This window comes from Moschus berezovskii, chromosome 5 (genome assembly GCF_049115385.1).
Source record: "Moschus berezovskii isolate FMDL1 chromosome 5, NW_MosBer_1.0, whole genome shotgun sequence".
Lineage (NCBI taxonomy): Eukaryota > Metazoa > Chordata > Mammalia > Artiodactyla > Moschidae > Moschus > Moschus berezovskii.
In genome coordinates, this window is record NC_142464.1 from 89,469,152 (window position 1) to 89,493,497 (window position 24,346).

A 24,346-nucleotide genomic window follows, 5' to 3' on the forward strand; every position below is an offset into this window, starting at 1 on the left:
CTTTCTGATGAAGCACGAGACCATATAGAGCAGAGAGGAGTGGCTACAGCCATGAACATTCTGGCCAGTCTTCAGTAATCCACCAGCTGACCTTAGCTGTTTGAGTGAAACTAGCCAAGCAAGGCCAAGCCTAGCCCAGCTAAGCAGAAATCCCAAGCAAAAAAAAAAAAAAAAAATGTTGGCTATATTTTCTCATAAAAATAAATTGCTTGTTCTTTTATTTGTGTTCTAGCAGTCTTTTGTGTACAGAAACTGTAAAAGACTAAAATAGCATGATATCATAGGGCATGATTCATAATGCACTCATTCTGGCAAATATACTCTGGCAACAATTATATAATATTCATGCCTTGCTTTGTTTTGGTGTTGTCTTTTTCCTTAATATTAGTAGTTACAACTATGTTTAATGAGGTATTAACCATGCCTAAATCATTATAGTACTCTATAAACATAATCTTACTTACACAGTAGCCAAGAACCACAAAAAGCATATATACACACACACACACAAGCCATAAGTTAGATTCTTTATTAGCTCACTTTACAAAAGAAGATTCTGAATATAAGTAAGTAGAAAGATAGGTTTTAAATTGTGATATTCCAAATAACCTTTGTACCATATCCTGCTTATATTACTAAATTCATAGATTCCTTTTCTCAAATATTTCATCACATTCTTATCAAAGAACACTTGGAGGGTTATACTTTATTCACATCACACACTGGTACACCCAATCAGGTATAAGAGTGAAGAGAAATAAAATGTCACATTCACCAGAAAGGTTGAAGTAACAGAAATTCCCCAGTCCCTTATAACGTCCTTCAAATTGAAATTACATCTGACAGTGATGCTTGTGGTATTCTCAGTTTTTTTTTTTATTTATATAAGAATCAAGTTCAGAAAACAGTACCATTATTTTATTTTATGTTATTTCAGCATCCATGTGTTGAAAGGCACGTACTATGCCCCATAGAAGCAAAAAGAAACAAGACAATGATTCTTCTCTTTAAAACTCTAACTAGATGACAATTTGTCTTGAACACTTGAGTTTAGAAAAATGTGAGACCTCAAGAAACGGTGATTTATAAAAATATTCTGGATACCTATTTTTTCAACATAGACATGTCAGAAAAAGGTGGAATATTTAAGATAGCAATGAAAACAACAAAACATCTTAGAGAAATCCAGAGAAATCACCATTTCTCCTTAAGTGAATATGATATCTAAGAAATGATAGCCTGAATATTAGCAAAGTACCAGAAAAATACAATGCAAGTCAGGATTGTGTAGAAAAATTTAAAAGATTGAAATTTCTTAAAAGATACCTCTTGTAGATTTATTATCATGGACCTGAACTGAATATTCCTCAGAAATTTCCAATCTACCCAGAGATTTTATTTAACAAGTTCAAATGTAAGGTCAAGATGTGATGTCAATAACAATGATTCTTAGCAGGACTCACTTTTGTGTATTTTTAGCATCAGTTCAGTTCAGTCGCTCAGTCGTGTCCGACTTTTTGCGATCCCGTGAATCACAGCACGCCAGGCCTCCCTGTCCATCGTTTATTTTCAAATTTTATGATCAGAAAATAAGGTTTGAAATTTTGAAACACTTGAGGCTCACTAATGGAAACATTACTTTTCCCTATAATTCATTAATTCTGTTCCTCCTTACCTCCCTTATTCTGCTTTTGAACAGGATAAAAGGGAAAGAGAACTGAGCTGTGTCCCTGAGACTGTATTAGGAGGCAGTAGACTGAAGGGATATAGCAGTAAAAGCTTTTGAGACAGAAATATGTTAGTTCAGATTCTGCCTTCAATACACAATGACAGAGAATGTATGAAATTTATTTCTGCAAGATTAAAATTCCTCTACCATAAACATGAAACACTAGCTTTTGAGGAGGCTCAAATAAAACAATATATTTAAAGTATTTATTATAATACCTGCCATTTGGTAAGCGATAAATAAATATTTCCTATTGATGACAGAAAAGGGATTCTAAATTAAATAAATAGATGAGTGAAATTATTTCTTACCACGTTCTAGCTGCAGGCCTACTCGAGAAGGATACCACTGTGGACCTATTCAACGAAAAATGACATTTAATTGTAAGCACAGGTGTAAACATATTTTAAAAGCAATATTTTCCATTAGAAGACAGATTAGATCTCAGGAGGTGATTAAAAATGACTATCCAGTGTTAGAAATGGAGATAGTAGTTATCCTTTACAGGGTAAGCACTATGGATAATTCGGAAGGAAGCATGATGGGTGGGTGCTTTAGGCATGGTGATTTTCTGTTTTTTGGTCTAGGAACTTGTTACACAGATGAATTAAATGTGTGGACATGTACTAAATTAAGTGACCTATGTATGGTGGTGGTTTAGTCGCTAAGTTGTGTCCAACTTTTGTGACCCAGTGGACTGTAGCCTTCCTAGATCCTCTATCCATGGGATTTCCCAGGCAAGCATACTGGAGTGGGTTGTCAAATCCTTCTGCAGGGGATCTTCCTGATCTAAGGATTGAACCCAGGTATCCTGCATTGCAGAGAAGGCAAGGGCAACCCACTCCAGTACGCTTGCCTGGAAAATCCCAAGGACGGAGGAGCCTGGTAGGCTGCAATCCATGGGTTCGTGAAGAGCCGGACACAACTGAGTGACTTCACTTTCACTTTTCACTTTCATGCATTGGGGAAGGAAATGGCAACCCACTCCAGTGTTCTTTCCTGGAGATCCCAGGGGCGGGGGAGCCTGGTGGGCTGACATCTATGGTGGGCTGACATCTATGGTGTCGCACAGAGTCGGACACAACTGAAGTGACTTAGCAGCTGCAGCAGCAGCTCCTGCATTGCAGGTAGATTCTTTACTGACTGAGCTATAAGGAAAGCTGACCTATGTATAGTTTGTGCAATTTGAAAATTATTCTTCAAAAAAAAAAAAAAGTCTTAGATAGCTTCATTTAAAACTGGAGAACTTTGACCGCATTCAAAATTTATTTAAAATTAACATGTGGAAGTGAGTTATTTTCTCTATTAGGAATAAGCCACTCTATGAGAATAGTATGTACTATTGACTTTTAGTATTATGAGCAAATTAATTATAACAGAAATATCACTTTATTGTCTTCTACATATACTATTAGTGATAAATAGAATACTAAAATTTCTATATGATTAGGAAAATCAAAATACCTTTATTACACACTTCCAAAATAAAAAAAATTGATTCACAATTATCAGAATATTTTTATTTTCTCTTAAAATGAATTATTTATTATTACCTTAAAGGCTGTATTGAAAATTTAATTCTTAACTTGAGGTAAAATTTTAAGCAAATTCAATTCATAAATAATAATTTAAGAGTATTGTCAAAGGAATATTCAGTTCAGTTCAGTTGCTCAGTTGTGTCCAACTCTTTGCAACCCCATGAATCACAGCACACCAGGCCTCCCTATCCATCACCAATTCCCAGAGTTCACTCAAACTCACATCCATCCAGTCGGTGATGCCATCCAGCCATCTCATTCTCTGCCGTCCCCTTCTCCTCCTGCCCCCAATCCCTCCCAGCATCAGAGTCTTTTCCAGTGAGTCAACTCTTCACATGAGGTGGCCAAAGTATTGGAGTTTCAGCTTTAGCATCAGTCCTTCCAATGAACATCCAGGACTGATCTCCTTTAGAATGGACTGCTTGGATCTCCTTGCAGTCCAAGGGACTCTCAAGAGTCTTCTCCAACACCACAGTTCAAAAGCATCAATTCTTCGGTGCTCAGTTTTCTTCACAGTTCAACTCTCACATCCATACATGACCACTGGAAAAATAATAACCATGACTAGATGAACCTTTGTTGGCAAAGTAATGTCTTTGCTTTTTAATATGTTATCTAGGTTGGTCATAACTTTCCTTCCAAGGAGTAAGCATCTTTTAAGTTCATGGCTGCTGTCACCATCTGCAGTGATTTGGGAGCCCCAAAAGATAAAGTCTGACACTGTTTCCCCATCTATTTCCCATGAAGTGATGGGACCAGATGCCATGATCTTAGTTTTCTGAATGTTGAGCTTTTAGCCAACCTTTTCACTCTCCTCTTTCACTTTCATCAAGAGGCTTTTTACTTCCTCTTCACTTTCTGCCATGAGGGTGGTGTCATCTGCATATGGAGAAGGCAATGGCAAGCCACTCCAGTACTCTCGCCTGGAGAATCCCATGGATGGAGGAGCCCGGTAGGCTGCAGTTCATGGGGTCGCTACGAGTCAGACATGACTGAGCGACTTCACTTTCCACTTTCACACACTGGAGAAGGAAATGGCAACCCACTCCAGTGTTCTTGCCTGGAGAATCCCAGGGACAGGGGAGCCTAGTGGGCTTCCGTCTATGGGGTCACACAGAGTCAGACACGACTGAAGTGACTTAGCAGCAGCAGCAGCAGCATCTGCATATCTGAGGTTATTGATATTTCTCCCAGCAATCTTGATTCCAGCTTGTGCTTCTTCCAGCCCAGCGTTCCTCATGATGTACTCTGCATGTAAGTTAAATAAGCAGGGTGACAATATACAACCTTGACGTACTCCTTTTCCTATTTGACTAGTCTGTTGTTCCATGGCCAGTTCTAACTGTTGCTTCTTGTCCTGCATACAGGTTTCTCAAGAGGCAGGTCAGGTGGTCTGGTATTCCCATCTCTTTCAGAATTTTCCACAGTTCATTGTGATGCACATAGTCAAAGGCTTTGGCATAGTCAAGAAAGCTGAAATAGATATTTTTCCTGGAAGTTCACAGTTCATGTATTGCTGAAGCCTGGCTTGGAGAATTTTGAGCATGACTTTACTGACGTGTGAGATGAGTGCAATTGTGCAGTAGTTTGAGCATTCTTTGGCATTCCCTTTCTTTGGATTGGGATGAAGACTGACCTTATCCAGTCCTGTGGCCACTGCTGAGTTTTCCAAATTTGCTGGCATATGGGGTGCAGCACTTTTACAGCATCATCTTTCAGTATTTGAAATAGCTCAACTGGAATTCCATCACTTCCACTAGCTTTGTTCATAGTGATGCTTTCTAAGGCCCACTTGACTTCACATTCCAAGATGTCTGGCTCCAGGTGAGTGATCACACCATCGTGATTATCTTGGTCGTGAAGAATATTACACAATTGTTATTTCATTTTCAAAACATTACTTGCTAAGTTGTCAGTAAGAGTAACAATATTGCAGTCAATTCTTTCTAAATTTTCTGCAAAAATTTTCGCAACTTACACATGCACGTTCTCATGAATAAATAACTCATAAGTCAAAACTTGTAATCAGAAGTCAAACTTTATTAGGATTATATCTAAACAAAATTTAATAATAGTGTGGCAAATGAGGAATACACAAAGATTTAACTCTGACATTTGATTTTTTTAATTAGAAAACATTCATGTAAAGACATTTAGCTTTTTTGTGTGTGTTTACTACTAAATGTTTTATTTACATAGCTATTTGTTGTTCTGAAATGTGTGCTAAATTATTTGTTGAAAAGCATTTTTAAATAGCTATATTTATTAATCATACTGAATATCTGCTGCCAAATAAGTATGATGGAAGCAAATGCAAAGAGATATCTACAGTTTAAAATGATTTTGCAATTATGGATATAGAATAAAATATAAAAATTATGAAAATACATTTATATTTGACAAATAGTCATTGACCACCTATGATCATACTTGTTTCCAAGTTCAGTCCATTTTAGTAATATTCATGTAAGACATCATTTTCAATAGCATTTTATGAGGTTTTTGGGCTTCCTTGGTGGCTCAGATGGTAAAGAATCTGCCTGCAATGCAGGAGACCCAGGTTTGATCACTGGGTTGGGAATATCCCCTGGAGAAGGAAATGGCTACCCACTCTAATATTCTTGCCTGGAAAATTCAATGCACAGTGGAGCCTTTCAGGCAAAAGGAAGCCTGCTTTTTACTATACTGTCTAGGTTGGTCATAACTTTCCTTCCAAGGAGTAAACATTTTTTAATTTCATGGCTGCAGTCACCATCTTCAGTGATTTTGGAGCCCAGAAAAATAGTTAGCCACTGTTTCCACTGCTTCCCCATCTATTTGCCATGAAGTGATGGGACTGAATACCATGATCTGAGTTTTCTAGATGTTGAGCTTTAAGCTCTAACTATAAATCTATTTATAAATCTACTTATGAAATAAACATGGCATTTAAAGGTTGTGATCTTTGAACACTGTGTCCCAGAGAAAGAGAGTTACTAATTGCTATGTAAACCTTTAGATTAGTTTCAATCATGTTTTCAAAGAGCAAAACATTTTCTGATATTCTCTATACTTGTTGAGCTTAAATAGGCTGGAAAAACATCAGGAAAAATAGACAGCTAATAAAGGATAAAGGGCATACATTGCATAACGAATTTTAGCATGTGTGAATAGTCCTGAAGATTATAATAATGAGTACATTGGACTTGGACAGCTGGTTCACAGCTGAATTATGACTATGTAGTAGCTCTAATGCATCTACTAGTATCTTAAATTATTTAAGATGTTGGACTCGACTTGTATAACTCCTATTATATTCTACCATGACTTAGAGTTCTATCCTTGATGATTGGAAGAGTTCATAAACTATGAAATAACATCAAATAAGTAGCATCTGCATGTGATTCAAATATATTTATTTTACTAAAATAGGTTTTTCTGAATTGCTGGTTGTGACCATAATGTCTTTAAAGATAGAATTAGTGTTATTATCAGCACTATAAAAAGGGCTAGAATAGCATAGAATAAAATAGAAATGGATTGTCATGGCACTGGGTGCAACATATTAGGATAATTTCTAGATAGACAGGTTCAGTATTGTTTCTTCAAAGTTTCGTTTCAATAGCCTAAATTGTATAGATACATTTTTGGTTTTATATGACTACTGTACATTCTTTATTATGAATCACAGTCAAAAATGTTGGCAACTAAAATGACAACTATGTGTGTGTATATATATATATATATAACTGCATTTTATTGTTAAATAAATAAAATATTTTTTTCTAAAGCTCTCTATTATAGAGTTTTTGCACAAAAATTCACATTAGTGGTTGAATTAAATCCTGTAAGATAAAACGGATTTAAAAGTTTGAATATTTTTTTCCTTCAAAAAGATTTGTTCTTAAATTTTAAAAGATTAAGGAATGGGGTAATAATATAAATTTATCGGATTTCAGTCATCTAAAATATGCAAGAAGTTTTGCAAAGGAGATGAGAGCCTTGAAGATGAGCACAGTGCCTAGCCATTAGAAGTTGACAATGACCATTTTAGAGCAATCATCAAAGGTGATGCTTTTACAACTACATGAGAAGTTGCCTAAGAACTCAACGTCAACCACTCTACAGTCGTTCAGCATTTGAACGGGTGAAATAGCCCGATAAGTGGGTTCCTCGTGAGCTGACTGAAAATCAAAGCAATCGTCATTTTGAAGTGTCATCTTCTGTTACTCTAAGCAACAACAATGAAAAATTTCTTGATTGGTTTGTGACATGAAACAAAAAGTGGATACAACAACTGGCAATGCCCAGCTCACTGGTTGGACCAGGAAGAAGCTCCAAAATACTTCCAAAGCCAAACTTGTACCAACAAAAAAAAGGTCATAATCACTCTTTGCTGGTCTGCTGCTGGTCTGATCCACTACAGCTTTCTGAATCCTGGCAAAACCATTATATCTGAGAAGTAGGCTCAGCAAATCAATGATGTGCACAGAAAACTGCAATCCATGCAGCTGGCGCTGGTCAACAGAAAGGACCCCATTCTTCCCCATTACAATGCCCAACCTCAGGTCACACAACCAATGCTTCAAAAGTTGAACAAATTGGGCTACAGAATTTTGCCTCATCTGCCAAATTCACCTGACCTCTCACCAACCACTTCTTCAAGTATCTTGATAATTTTTTGCAGAGAAAACATTTCCACCACCAGCAGGAGGCAGAAAATGCTTCCCAAGAGGTCACTGAACCTCAAAGCATGGATTTTTATGCTACAGGAATAAATAAACATTTCTTATTGGCAAAAATGTATTGATTTTAAAGGTCCTTATTAATACTTTGATTAATATAGGTGTGTTTGAGCCTAGTTATAATGATTTAAAATTCACAGCCCAAAACCACAATTACATTCATATCAATCTAATATGATTAGAATTCTTCTTATTGAATGTTGATCAGCAGTATAAATTTTAACTTAAATACTTAAATTCATGTTTCCAGATATTCAATTTTAGAAATAATAAAAGTCAGCAATAGACTTTTTTTTCAATAATGAAAGTCAGAAGGCATGTGTTCTGTCTTTGTGTTTATGAGAAGCAGGAAGTGTTAGGCACTCAGTCATGTCCAACTCTTTGCAATCCCAGGGACTGAAAACCTAGAGTTGGTATTAATAGTTAGATTGTACAGACTAAAGCTTGCATAGGTTAAATTATTTAATGTAGTATAGTTTATAAGGTATTAAAATTATTTTTCATAGATCTTGATTACAGATGGAATTGAATACTAACTGAAACCTATATTCAAAGTAATACTGAAAGAGGAAAAATTTAGGAGAAAAAATACTGAAGGAATTTTTCAAAAATAATAGTATCCTTCATGACCTAAAACTTGACTCCCATACTTAAGACTTGGTAAACCTGCCACCTAACCTCTACCCTTTTTATTTGATCACTAATCCTATGAGGAAGGAGAGGGCTTCCCAGGTGACACTAGTGGTAAAGATTCTGCCTTCCAATGCAGGAGACACAAGAGACATAAGTTTGATCCCTGGGTCAGGAAGATCTCCAGGAGTAGGGAATGGCAACCTGCTCCAATATTCTAGCCTGGAAAATTCCATGAAAAAAGGAGCTTGGAGGGCTACTGTTCATGGGACTGCAAAGAGTTAGACACGATTGAACGACTGGGCACACACATTAGGAGGGATAAATTTCGAGAACAGTTAAAGAATAATTAAAGCAAACACTTCATTAATGTGGTGGAATATTCCTGGTGCACCATGCAGAACATTTGGGGATTTCAAGAAAGCAGTGATCAATTTTTGTTGTCTACATCTTGGGTGCTTTGTGATTTCTGTGATGAGACAGGATGAAGAGTAGAAAGAAACAGAATTCTGTTCTTAAAATTATGCTATGCAGGGCTGACATCAGTGACATCAATAACCTCAGATATGCATACGACACCACCATTATGGCAGAAAGCAAAGAGGAACTAAAGAGCTTCTTGATGAAGATGAAAGAGAGTGAAAAAGCTGGCTTAAAAACTCAACATTAAAAAAATGAAGATCATGGCAAGTGGTCCCATCACTTCACGGCAAATAGATGGGAAACAATGGCAACTATGACAGACATTGTATTCTTGGGCTCCAAAATCACTGCAGATGGTGACTTCAGCTATGAAAATAAAATATGCTTGCTCCTTGGAAGAAAGCTACGACCAACCTAGATAGCATACTAAAAAGCAGAAACATTACTTTGCCAACAAAGGTCCATCTTGTCAGGGTTATGGTTTTTCTGGTAGTCATGTATGGATGTGAGAGTTAGATGATAAGGAAGATTGAGCTCCAAAGTATTTATGCTTTTGAACTGTGGTGTTGGAAATGACTCTTGAGAGTCCCTTGGGCTGCAAGGAGATCAAACCAGTCAATCCTAACAAATCAATCCTGAATATTCATTGGAAGGACTGATGCTGGAGCTCCAATACGTTGGCCACCTGATGCAAAGAACTGACTCATTAGAAAAGATCCTGATGCTGGGAAAGATTGAAAGCAGGAGAAGAGGATGACAGAGGAAGAGATGGTTAGATGGTATCACTGACTCAGTTTACATGAGTTTGAGTGAGCTCTGGGAGATTGTGAAGGACAGGGAAGCCTGGCATGCTGCAGTCCATGGGGTCACAAAAAGTCAAACACGACTGAATGACTGAAGAACAACAACGCAGGGCTGGCTCTGTTGAAAAGTTTGGTGGAAGTAAGAAAATGTTGTGCAAGTTCCTATGTGGCTCAGTTCAGTTCCTAAAATTCCAGAACTTCATGTTGGAGAAAAAAGGTGAATTTGTATGGATTGTTCACTGTGATGTGCCACTCGATACAGGTGTTTCAGTCAGAATTAATCTGGGAGATGATAAGTACTGAGAGGAAGAAGCAAAGAAAGACTGTATTTTCTAGATAATTAATATATACAGACTATTAGGAAATATATTTGAAATGCTCAGAAAAATAAATATGCTACATCAACAACCTTTAGTTAGTAAAGACGCAAAAAATGTAACATCATAGATTTTAAGTGTACTAATTATTATTTTCAATAACCCATTTGTAGAAAGCAAGCTGTGCAATTAATGTGTTCATATGTAATATAAATGTGTTGATATTATAAATGTTCATTTTTAAATACATGTATATATAAAATAATTATATATATATAAAACAATATATATCCATTTTAGAGTTAAAAAAGAAAAAAATGAATAAAAATAGTTACACCAATGGATGAATAACAAGACCTTAATACAAAAGAACCATTTATGTTTCAGAATTCTATCTGTAATGATAAAGTCTGGCATAATGTGAATATGCACTAAGGTTATTATAATTCAAAATCTCTTAATGATATTACTTGTATGAAAAGTAATAAAGGAAGGATATCACCAATAGTTGATTAAGATGTTTGAGATTTTGGTGGTAAATTGTTGAGCATAGAATACTATATTTCACGTTCAATGGACTTTTTTCTTACCACAGAAAATGACATTAATAATACAAACGCTAAAATAAACATAATTAGAAGGCCATTAAGATCCTATAGGAAAAAAACACTAAAAAAAAAAAGTCTTTAACTCATGAAACAAACTTGATTTAATCTGAAATGTCTTCCTGAAATGAACTAAAATAACTGCAATTGTAATTGAAAAACAATTGTGAATCCAATAGTTGTTAGGTGCATTTCAAATGACATCCCATTTCAGGATAATCTTGTAAAGCAAGCAAATAAAATGAGTGTAATATGAAATAAAGAAAATGCAAGCACAAAGTGAAATAAAGAACTTAATTTTCCAGAAAACACATGGTAGTAGTCTGCTGTGCTTAAATTCTATGAAACCATATCTGAGCCTTGAGCATATATCTACATGCAACACTTTGAAGAAAACAGGCAAGAGGCAGTTCTTAGAAAACATCAAGCATGGTGACTGATCTTGAAATGTTGCTTTTCATGTGATGATTCTGAAACATTGTATACATTTTATATAAAGAAAAAGATTTATGGGAAAATGGAAGTAACTTTTAAATCCTGAAAAATTATTAATTAGAATAAAGACAAAGTATTAAAAACACCTTTAAGGTTATTTGGAAGAAAGAATATTTCTACAAGGTCGAATTTCACTGAAAGTAGTTAACCACTGTTTTTCTTTCATACATGGGTGAGTGCTCAGTCATGTCTGACTCTTTACAACTCCATGGACTGTAGCCTGCCAGACTCCTCTATCCATGGGATTTCCCAGGCAAGAATACTGGACAGAGTTGCCATTTCCTTCTCCAGGGGATCTTCCCCACTCAAGAATGGAACCCATGTCTCTTTCATCTCCTGCATTGGTAGGCAGGTTCTTTACCACTGAACCACCCAGGAAGCCCTGGTTTCCTCTCATAGACATGTGTTAATGTGAATATTTAGAAGATAATGTAGCATAAATAGCTGTATTTGGTGGGAAGGCGGACTGAAAAACTTTTAAGCCACATATTACTTCTCAAAAGAATATTGATTCAGTTCAGTTCAGTTCAGTCACTCAGTTGTGTCTGACTCTTTGCCACCCCATGAATTATTATTAAAAAATGAGTACCTGAAACTTTGCATTAGCTTCTGTCAATTATCCTAATAGTATATATTTTTAATCCTTGTTAAAGGTAAATTAAATTAAGAAAAATGATTGGCATAATAAGCATAAACTGCTATACATAGCAAGCATAATACTTAAGCATAACAAACTGATAAATAATTTTTCATCATAGAAATATAATAACAAATAATTTTTCATCATAACATCTTACTGGAAACTTTTTGGCCAACCAAGTATATGAACAATAAAAAAAAAAAAGCCAAACATTATTAAATTATTGGTCTAAATTTAATCAATTTAATTATTTAATTTGACTTGATGTAATGGCTAATCTTGTCTAGCACCTAAGGATCTCAATTCTCAATTTACTAACTTTCTAATGTATAATTTTTTTTTTCTGAGTGTTTTCAGTCAGTAAATATCATGGTAAAGAGGAGAAGTAAAATAAAACCAGTAAGTGCAGGAAAAGGAAAATGAATATATGTAGCCACTTTTATTTTTCAATTCCTTGATTGTTCTAAGGTTTACCTGGGACTTTCATTTTATTTATTATTTATTGACATATAGTTGATGAACAATATATGTTAAATATATACAATATAGTTATTCACATTTTAAGGGCTGAGCTCTATTTTTAGTTATGATAAAGTATTGGCTATATTCCCTATGTTTCAGAGTATATCCTTATAGTTTATTTTATATATAATAGGTTGTACCTCTTAATCCCCTGTCTTTATGTTGCCCCTCTCTCTTTCTGTCTCCTGCTTGGTAACCACTGGTTTGTTCTCCATATTTATGAGCCTGCTTTGTTGTTGTTGTTGTTATATTCACTAGTTTGTTGTGCTTTTTTAGATCCGTATATAAGTAATATCATAGAGCATTTTTCTTTCTGGCTTATTTCACTTCTCATAATACCCTCCAAGTGTATCCGTTGCTACATGTGACAAAATTTCATTCTTTCTTATGACTGATATTCCATTTAATATCTCTATATCACATCTTTATCCATTCATTTGTTGGTAGATATTTATGTTGCTTGCATATCTTGGCAAATGAAGTAAATGTAGCTTTGTAGAAATTATGTTACTTCTATAAAAATAGCAAATTAAAATAAAGAAGAAAGCTGATGGACTCTACTCATAATTAGTTTGACTAATCATAATTAGTCAATGATTGTATTTGTTTGGAAATTACATTTCCAATATCATGATTCACTGTATTCACATTGATAATAAATAAACCCTCCAAGGTATGTTTATGATATAAATAGTCAATAATATGTTCAATCGTCAGTGCTTTTTAAAAATAAACATTGGAAATGTAGCATACAATATAATAAATTATCAAAGCCCAAGATTAATTTCAAAGAACATTAGATCTATAAAGCATCTCATTAACTTTATCACATAAATTTATTTAAAAATTAGTAAAGATGTAAAATAAAGAATCAAAAACATGATAAAATGTTGATGGTACTATAAACATTGTTTCATTTGATAAAGTACCAAATAAAATGTATAGAAATCAAATAACTTTATGGCAATAAAAATGTAATGGCATGATTGTATAGCTAATTAGACTAAGCAGAAGAATTTGTCAATTAGAGAATGAACCAGAATAAATTTCTCAGAAATTAGAAAATTAAAAGGAATAAGAGAATATAAAAAACAAATCATGTGTGCATGCTAAGTTGCTTCAGTCATGTCTGACTTTTTGTAACCCTATGAACTGTAGCCCATCAGGCTCCTCTGTCCATGGGATTCTCCAAGCAAGAATATTGGAATAGGTTTCAGTGCTCTCCTCCAGAGGATATTGCCAACCCAAGGATCTCTTATGTCTCATCTCATGTCTCCTGCATTGGCAGGCAGGTTCTTCACCACTAGCGCCACCTGGGAAGCCCTCAAAAAAAAAGGAAAATTGAATGATATTCTGTGCATTAGGTATCCTTAAGCATAAACAACGGAGAAGGCAATGGCACCCCACTCCAGTACTCTTGCCTGGAAAATCCAATGGATGGAGGAATCTGGTAGGCTGCGGTCCATGGCGTTGCTAAGAGTCGGACACGACTGAGAGACTTCACCTTCACTTTTCACTTTCATGCATTGGAGAAGGAAATGGCAGCCCACTCCCGTGCTCTTGCCTGGAGAATCCCAGGGACGGGGGAGCCTGGTGGATTGCCGTCTATGGGGTCGCACAGAGTCGGACACGACTGAAGTGACTTAGCAGCAAGCATAAACAAAGAATTCCATCAGCTATAAAGGTAGACTATAAGTTCTCCACAAAACTTCCTTCCGAAGACAACGAGGAAAGTATGGCAAAATATTTTATCAAGATCTCCATAGATTTAATAAGAAAGTGTAGTATTAGGAAGCTAATATTTGGGAGGAAGGGAATCCCAGAAAGCCCAGCCGAGAAACTGAAGCCACGTTCCCCTAGAAACATCCGCTTATATTGGAAGAGACAGTTGAACAAGGCTTTCCATAGACCCACAAGCCTGAGCAAACAAAAAAGCAGACTTTGTTTCCAGCGAAGAGTTGACTCACTGGAAAAGACTCTGAGGCTGGGAGGGATTGGGGGCAGGAGGAGAAGGGGACGATGGCGAATGAGATGACTGGATGGCATCACCGACTCAATGGACATGAGTTTGAGTGAACTCCGGGAGTTGGTGATGAACAGGGAGGCCTGGCGTGCTGCGATTCATGGGGTCGCAAAGAGTGGGACACGACTGAGCGACTGAACTGAACTGAACTGAAGGAGAATCCCTAGTAAAAGCCCAAAATTTCACTGGTATCACAAAATAAAGAAGTCAAAAAGAGACTGGTTCTCAGAAGGAATGAAGCTGATTTTTGAAGCATCTTACCACTTGTTTGGAATCAAGTGATCTGTAATTTCTTAAGGCCAGCGCTAAAGATTGAGGAAGCAAAAGTAATTCTTCTCTGGAAAGATACAAGTTTACCCAGAGTCTTTAATTACCTCTACATTGTTTCATATTGTCAGATTTCATGAAGGGCAATTAGACTGAGAGCAGAGTTCTAAATGATGGCAACAAGAGATTTTGTCCAAATAACTTCCAAATGAAGTGTTTTTAAAGAAAATGTAAAGCAATAACATTATTATTTAGACAGACAAATTTTTACTTGAGGCCCTTTTTTTTTTTTTGTCTGTTAAAAGATGAACATCCAAAGGATCAACTTTGGGAAAAAGAAATTGATTCCAGAATTGAAATGAGATAAGCTGAACAATACTAAGCAAAAAAAAAAAACTGAGACATAGGTAGATGTAATCATTAATCTCAGATTTTGATAAAAGATTTCTTAAAATTTTAATAATATTATTAGTAAAATTTTATACATCTGCAAAGCCAAACTTTTTATTAATAGAAGCCACCTATTTTCCTTGTTCTGGTATCCAAAGATGTACACAACTTTCTCCTTTCCTGTCTTATAAAAGCTCTGTTCTAGTGGGAACTTCTCATGTGTATAAAACAAAATTAAGGGACAGGAAATATTAACCAGGCCATGGAAAGCTATACAGGAAATGTGGTTGTATCACAGAATGTCCTGTGCATATTGAATTATCACTTTAGTTACACTGTGTTACTAGTACCATTGTGTTCTTTCCAAACAGTAAAGACTACAAGCCTGAACAGAAGGGCAGGCACATGCGTTCTGCTTTTTTGATTAGAAATAAACATCAAGTATTAAAAAAAAATCTTTCTTGATGTGCTGAAATACTTTCTGGTGATTTAATATTGCTGAATCAGTTATTTGTGAGAAATGATTCCTTCATTACAGTAATTCACTCAAACTAAATGAACCATTTTATTTCCTGTATACCATTTTTTTGCAGTCTTATAAATGCCACCTACATAATTAAGTGATAAAGCTAAAATGGAATCAAGGAAACCAGTAGAACTATGTGTGATAGTGTTTATGTATCTGAAAAATAAAGAGAACTCTTTCCTATCTCATACCCTATAACAATCAGAAGAAGTTATAACACTCAAATCAGCATCAACTAATGTGTATAATTTTGCTGACCTTGAAAAGACAAGACATCTGCAAAGGAGTTTGCTATTACAGAGCTCTCAAATAAGAAAGACAAAGTTCTATAATGCTATATAATCAGCAACCACAAAGCAAATCCTCTGTAGGAAAACAGACATGATTCTAAAAATATTTAAAAGCTGTGTAAACAAGTATTCAGAATTAAAGAATAAAGAATATGAAAACAAGAGACATAAAGTAACAAGCCGATTTCACAGTAAAACACAAAGCACAAGGCAAGAACTTATGGGACAGGAAGAAGCACATACTGAGAATGACTGAACTATTTATTTGTCTTCCCTTGTTTAAGCTTATAACCAGCTTGTTCACCTAATCACCTACCATACTTCTAAGGAACCACTAGGGTTGATCATTATGCCTAAATTCCCATTTACATTCCCATTCCCATTTACATTCCCATTCCCATTTACTTATGTTTAACTGTTCAGGAGTCTCAGAGCATCCATCATCACAGGAATACTTTTCTCAATTTGGCTTTGTACAACCACTAATCAGACTTTACTATCTATCTTCTCAGTCTTCTCCAGTGTATTTTAGGGCATTTATAGTTTGTCATCAGCAACAATTTTAAATCAACAACTTCTACTCAAAAGACCCTTAGTATTCTTACTTTACTATAAATAAAACTTTTCTGCATACTCTTCAACTGGTGTGTGTTCTTTTTGCTAAACTCACCCAATCATGAGCCTAAAAGTACATTAGGAATTCTTCTTGCTGTTAAATCCAAAACCTGTATTCTTCATTCTCCTCAGTTCTCCTCAAGTAATGCTTATCACCAGATTTTACTACATAGTATTATTTTGTTATTGTTATCGCCATCTCTGATGGACTGGCATTTCCATCTAAGTCACTGAAGACTTAACTCAGAATATCCTCTCCACCACTACTCATTTACCCTTTGTGTGTGATAGTCACTCAGTCATGTCTGGCTCTTTGGGACCCCATGGACTGTACCCTGCCAGGTTCTTCTGTCCATGGAATTCTCCAGGCAAGAATACTGGAGTGGGTTGCCATATCCTTCTCCAATTAACCATTATAGGTAATTTCAATATCACTTAAATTCCTTCCTTGATCTATTCATCCAAATGTTCTCTGCCTACTGTCTCACTCTTATCCAGAGTCTCATGCTTACCAATAAATATTTCTCCTCCAAAACATATTTCATATATTCTACTTTCTAACGATCACTACCATTCCTTCCTATTTAATTAAGTCAGTATTTCTAGTTCAGATAATTTTTGATTCTCCAAGGACTTCTCAACAATCATCTTAGTATTTTCACTCTGGTAAGTTTTTTTCTTCTCCCACTATAATTGTTCAGTTCAGTTCAGTCGCTCAGTCGTGTCTGACTCTCTGCGACCCTGTGAATCACAGCACACCAGGCCTCCCTGTCCACACCAACTCCTGGAGTTCACTCAAACTCATGTCCACAGAGTCTGTGATGCCATCCAGCCATCTCATTCTCTGTCATCCCTGTCTCCTACCACCCCCAATCCCTCCTAGCATCAGACTCTTTTCCAGTGAGTCAACTCGTCGCATGAGGTAGCCAAAGTATTGGAGTTTCAGCTTTAGCATCAGTCCTTCCAATGAACACCCAGGATTGATCTCCTTTAGAATGGACTGGTTGGATCTCCTTGCAGTCCAAGGGACTCTCAAGAGTCTTCTCCAGCACCACAGTTCAAAAGCATCAATTCTTTGGTGATCAGCTTTCTTCACAGTCCAACTCTCACATCCATACATGACCACGGGAAAAAACATAGCCTTGACTAGACGGACCTTGGTTGGCAAAGTAATGTCTCTGCTTTTTAATAGCTATCTAGGCTGGTCATAACTTTCCTTTCAAGGAGTAAGCGTCTTTTAATTTCATGGCTGCAATCAGCATCTGCAGTGATTTTGGAGCCCAAAAATTAAAGTCTGACACTGTTTCCACTGTTTCCCCATCTATTTCCCATGAAGTGATGGGAACAGATGCCATGATGTTCGTTTTCTGAATGTTGAGCTTCAAGCCAACCTTTTCACTCTCCTCTTTCACTTTCATCAAGAGGCCTTTGAGTTCCTCTTCACTTTCTGCCATAAGGGTAGTGTCATCTGCATATCTGAGGTTATTGATATTTCTCCCAGCAATCTTGATTCCAGCTTGTGCTTCTTCCAGCCCAGCGTTCCTCATGATGTACTCTGCATATAAGTTAAATAAGCACGGTGACAATATACCGCCTTGACGTACTCCTTTTCCTATTTGGAACCAGTCTGTTGTTCCATGTACAGTTCTGACTGTTGCTTCCTGACCTGCATACAGGTTTCTTAAGAGGCAGGTCAGGTGGTCTGGTATTCCCATCTCTTGCAGAATGTTCCACAGTTTATTGTGATCCCCACAGTCAAAGGCTTTGGCATAGTCAATGAAGCAGAAAAAGATGTTTTTCTGGAACTCTCTTGCTTTCTCCATGATCCAGCAGATGTTGGCAATTTGATCTCTGTTGCCTCTGCCTTTTCTAAAACGTGCTTGAACATCTGGAAGTTCACGATTCACATATTGCTGAAGCCTAGCTTGGAGAATTTTGAGCATGACTTTATTAGCATGAGTGCAATTGTGTGGTAGTTTGAGCATTCTTTGGCATTGCCTTTCTTTGGGATTGGAATGAATACTGACCTTTTCCAGTCCTGTGGCCATTGCTGAGTTTTCCAAATTTGCTGGCAAATTGAGTGCAGCACTTTCACAGCATCATCTTTCAGGATTTGAAATAGCTCAGCTGGAATTCCCTCACATCCACTAGCTTTTTTCATCGTGATGCTCTCTAAGGCCCACTTGACTTCACATTCCAAGATGTCTGGTTCCGGGTGAATGATCACGCCATCGCGATTATCTTCGTCGTGAAGATCTTTTCTGTACAGTTCTTCTGTGTATTCTTGCCACCTCTTCTTAAATCACACCTAATCAATGATCTTAACTACTTTGTCTAACTTTCTTGGTTTCATTAGTTGGAAAAATGCTAAACCTTGTTATATTCAAGTATTCTGTACTCTGTATCTGAATCTGAGTCTTTGAATGGTTTTCCATGATGCTGTCACTTCCCTGGTTTCCTTGATGCCATCAGATTGAGCAGATCCCAGTGCTATTTTCAGTTACTTTCTCTAATTACCTGTTTTTGATCTTTCTACCTGAAATTATATTATGGACCTATTAAGATGCTGAATATACGAGTTGACTCACTGGAAAAGACTCTTATGCTGGGAAAGGTTGGTGGCGGGAGGAGAAGGGGATGACAGAGAATGAGATGGGTGGATGGCATCACCAACTCTGTGGACATGAGTTTGAGTGAACTCCGGGAGTTGGTGATGGACAGGGAGGCCTGGCGTGCTGTGATTCATGGGGTCGCAGAGAGTCGGACACGACTGAGCGACTGAACTGATACATTTCTCCTTATTGTTATGAAATATTGTGAAAACTAGTAGCTGTAACAACTTTTATTACCACAATACTACAGTCCATGGTGGGGTCGCAAAGAGTTGAACACGGCTGAGCGACTAAGCACAGCACAACTCATTAGAAGACTACCTGGCACAGAAGAATGTGTGATTTTATAAGATTTCAATAAACATATAGCCTCTTATTGAAGAAAAATCGGCAGAAGGTATGAATGTGCCGTTATTTTAATAAAATGCAATATTAATTGTTTATGATAAATTATTTCCCCTATAGTGATTCAGTGTCTTGTAACTATTTAATTTCAAAGGCTGTGAACTTTGAATAGATTTAAATCCTGAGACTATCTACTAGTTGTCTTTTTTATCTTGAGCAAGTTACCTTTCTGAATCCTATTTTTCTCATATGTTAAGCAAAACAATTTTTTTTTTAAAAAGAGGAACAATCAATAAAGCTATCTCTTAGGGATGTTTTGATATTTAAACGAAATAGTACATTCCAATTACCAAAAACTCTTAAGAACTAATTAAAAGATGTGATATATGTAAGAAAGATTTGTGACTGCTGAAATTAACAAAGATAAGGGGGAAATAGACCATAAACATTTCAAAGGCAGAGCACATGGGCAAATTGAGCCAAGGACTTCCCTGGTGGCTCAGAAGTTAAAGCATCTGCCTGGAATGCAGGAGACCTGGGTTCGATCCCTGAGTCTGGAAGATCCCCTGGAGAAGGAAATGTCAACCCACTCCAGTATTCTTGCTTGGAGAATCACATGGAGGGAGAAGCCTGGTGGGCTACAGTACATGGGGTCGCAAAGAGTCAGACACGACGGAGTAACTTCACATGGACATGGACATGGAAGTAATAATACTGTAATATAGTGTCTATTATTCACATCTTCACATGGCCACCCCATGTACTTCACCATCAGTTACTATTCCTCAATAGTTCAAAGTAATCATTCTTATACAAGTATAAGAATGTATATGAAAAATTGTAAATTTAATATTATGCTAATACAATTCTATTTATCACATATGAATATATCAGTTATAGAAATAGAGAAAATAAATAGAACATGAATAATCTCACAGTCAAAAAAGCTGCTGTTCAATAGGAAAAAAAGCTAAGAAAATGTTCCTCAATTCACACCTCAAATGATATGTTATATATATATATATTGCCACCACTGAGATAAACACACATGCACATGGAGTATGAAGACATTATGAGAAATTCTAAACCATAAAGAGCTTGAAGGTAGTATTGGAGGTAGTAAGGACAATATACTAGAGTGAGTCAATATGTGAGAAAATGTATCCAACTGGAGGTTATTGCAGGCATATATCTATATTACAAAGACTTAAACTGTAGTGATGAAAATTAGCTATTTTCAAATTTCAAAGATATTAGTGGTAGAGAATGGGTAATTTTTTAGTAGTAGTCATTTATTAATAATCAGAGATCCCTTTCAGCAATTTACATTACAATCTCTGAATACAATCTAAGAATTTTAATAAATATACTTGTAACAATAATATGGCTGTATATAAATATACCTACACAACCACACTTATATACACAAACACGAATAGTTACTCTTATAATTGAGATATCGCTAGCAGTGATTTCTAATTTGAGATATTCTTGATAAAAGAATAAAGAGGAAGCACTTGAAGATAAAGGGAAAATGAGATTAAAGGAATAAAACTTCTAAGGATATATAGAGAGGATTACATAGTAAAGCTAAGAATTCCATTTGGATCAAGCCAAAAGAAAACAGTTAAGATAAAGTATAAAACAAAATCTTAAGTTAGATGATAAATGACAAAGATGGGTGGTGTTCTACAGACTATGTATCTCTGTGAGTTCCAGAAACTGGGAATCCTGAAGCAAGAAAGAGAGATGTTTAGAATAGTAGATGGTCAAGAGATTGCTCAAGTCATATTGGCACAGGGAATTAAGATATTGTTGTTCAGAACATGTAGATATAACTAATTTTAATGTGTTAATCATAACATATTTGCATTATATATACAGAGCATCCCAGGTGGAGCAATGGTAAAGAAACCACCTGCTGATGCAGGAGACACAAGAGTCGATGGTTCTGTCCCTGATTTGGGAAGATCCCCTGGAGTAGGAAATGCCAACCCACTCCTGTATTCTTGCCTGAGAAATCCCATAGACAGAGGATCCTAGTGGGCTACAGTCCAAAGTGGACATGACTGAGTGACTGAGCACACAATCATTGTTTGGATTTCCTGAAAATATTTTGTCTATACTAAAAAACACTAGCCAGGAAAGATTGCTTAATTCATATAGATGCAATTGATAATTTTCTGAAAAAACTTTAGAGCATCTCTATACTTCTTCAACTCTATGATGGGAAAAGTAAATGTTTTAATGATCTGTTCATTTTATGATATGCCCTCAGTCAGTTCAGTTACTCAGTCATGTCCAACTCTTTGCAATGCCATGGACTGCGGCAGTCCAGGCTTCACTGTCCATCACCAATTCCTGGAGCACGCTCAAATTCATGTCCATTGAGTCAATGATGCTATCCAACCATTTCATCCTCTGTCTTTCCCAGTATCGGGGTAGTATCCAATGAGTCAGTTCGTATCAGGTGGCCAAAATATTGGAGTTTCATTTTCAGTATCAGTCCTTCCAGTGAATATTCAGGACTGATTTCTTTTAGGATTGACTGATTTGATCTCCTTGCTTTCCAAGGGACTCTCAAGAGTCTTCTCCAACACCACAGTTCAAAAGTATCAATTCTTCAGCACTCAGCTTTCTTTATGGTCCAACTCTCACATTCATTCATGACTACTGGAAAAACTAGAACTTTGAATATATGGACCTTCGTCAATAAAGTAATGTCTCTGCTTTTTAATATGTTGTGTAGGTTTGTCATAGCTTTACTTCCAGGGAGCAAGCATCTTTCAATTTCATGTCTGCAGTCACCATCTGCAGTGATTTTGGAGCACAAGGAAATAAAGTCTGTCACTGTTTCCACTGTTTCCCCATCTATCTGCCATGAAGTGATGGGACTACATGCTATGATATTCATTTTTTGAATGTTGAGTTTTAAGTCAGCTTTTTCACTCTTCTCTTTCACTTTCATCAAGAATATTTTTAGTTACTCTTTGCTTTCTGCCATAAGGGTGGTATCATCTCTATATGTGAGATTATTGATATGTCTCCTGGCAGTCTTTTTTTTTTATCAGTTTAATCCAAGAAAAAGATAAATGTGCATGTGCTCTAAATGTGAGGCAGGGCACCTCAAGGCTCTTGATATAGTTCATACTTCAAAGAAATCCCCCTAATAGCTCAAGTAATTGAAAGCAATTTAAATGGGATCCATTTCTCAACTCAAGGCAACATTTCTTAGGGGAATCTTATAGCACTGAGCAGAGGAGCCCAGGGGCCCAGCTGAGTGAGGAGGTGCCAGAAGGAAGTAGGAGGAAACTTGGAATTTCGCAAAAACCCATCCTTGATCTCTCCTGGAAGTCTTGATTCCAGCTTGTGCTTCATCCAGCCTGGCATTTCATATGATGTACTCTTCATATAAGTTAAACAAGCAGGGTGACAATATACAGCCTAGACGTACTCCTTTTCCAATTTGGAATCAGTCTGTTGTTCCATGTCCAGTTCTAACCGTTTACTCTTGACTTGCATACAGATTTCTCATGAGGGAGATAAGATGGTCTGGTGGTATTCCCATCTCTTTAAGAATTTTCCACAGTTCATTGTGACCCACAAAGTCTAAGGCTTTAACATAGTCAATGAAGCAAAAGTAGATGTTTTCCTGCAACTCTCTTGGTTTTACAATGTTCCAATGGCTGTTGGCAATTTGCTCTCTGGTTACTCTGCCTTTTCTAAATCCAACTTGAACATCTGAAATTTCACCGTTCACATACTGTTGAAGTCTAACTTGGAGACTTGAGCATTACTTTGCTAGTGGGTGAGATGAGTGCAATAGTTCGGTACTTTGAACATTTTTGGCATTGCCTTTCTTTGGGATTGAAATGAAAACTGACCTTTTCCAGTCCTGTGGCAACTGCTGAGTTTTCCAAATTTGCTGGCATATTGGGTGTAGCATTTTCAAGCATCATCTTTTAAGATTAGAATTAGCTCAACTGGAATTCCATCACCTCTTCTAGCTTTGTTTGCATTGATGCTTCCATGGACATGAGTTTGAGTGAACTCCGGGAGTTGGTGATGGACAGGGAGGCCTGGCGTGCTGTGGTTCATGGGGTCGCAAAGAGTCGGACATGACTGAGCGACTGAACTGAACTGAACTGAAGGCCTGCTTGATTTAGCACTCCAAGATGCCTGGCTCTAGGTGAGTGATCACACCATCCTGGTTGTCTGGGTCATGAAGTTCTTTTCTGTATAGTTCTTCTGCATATTCTTGCCACCTCTTCTTAATATCTTCTGCTTCTATTAGGTCCATCATGTTTATGTCCTTTGTTATGCCCATTTTTGCATGAAATGTTCCCTTAGTATCTCTAATTTCCTTGAGAAGATCTCTAGTCTTTCCCATTCTATTGTTTTCCTCTATTTCTTTGCATTGTTCATTATGTAGGTCATTATGTAGGCTTTCTTATCTCTCCTAACTATTCTTTGGAACTCTGCATTCAGATGGCTGCATCTTCATCATCATCTAGCATCATCTTTTTAAAAAGATTTCACAGTTCTGTTTTTTAACACATAAGTTGTTGAGCTATTTTGAAATTTGCTTAAGAAAAAGAAGATTGGAAATATCCTATCAACTATTTGAGGATCATGAGAGGCTCTGTGGACAAAGTCCAATATTTATTGATGTTAATACAAAGTAAAATTTATATAGTTTAATGCATTCTGTATTAATCAATTATAGAAGGTTATTCAATCTGTGTATGTGCTTGTACACATGCATATTTCTGAAAGCTGAAAGTCTTGATGGCTAAACTATGAATATCCATCTTTTTAGTATTCCATTCCGTTCCGTCCCTCAGTCGTGTCC

At 36.5% G+C, this 24,346-nt stretch overlaps 1 protein-coding gene across 3 annotated transcripts in view; it reads right to left on the reverse strand.

Moving 5' to 3' along the window:
- TECRL (trans-2,3-enoyl-CoA reductase like) overlaps positions 1-24,346 on the reverse strand; it is a 130,455-nt gene that overhangs the window by 53,927 nt on the left and 52,182 nt on the right. For all 3 annotated transcript variants that reach the window (XM_055434601.2, XM_055434602.2, XM_088836368.1), the window contains exon 3: positions 2,041-2,085. In XM_055434601.2, the coding sequence (XP_055290576.2) occupies positions 2,041-2,085 (45 nt within the window). The remainder of the gene's footprint in view (positions 1-2,040; positions 2,086-24,346) is intronic.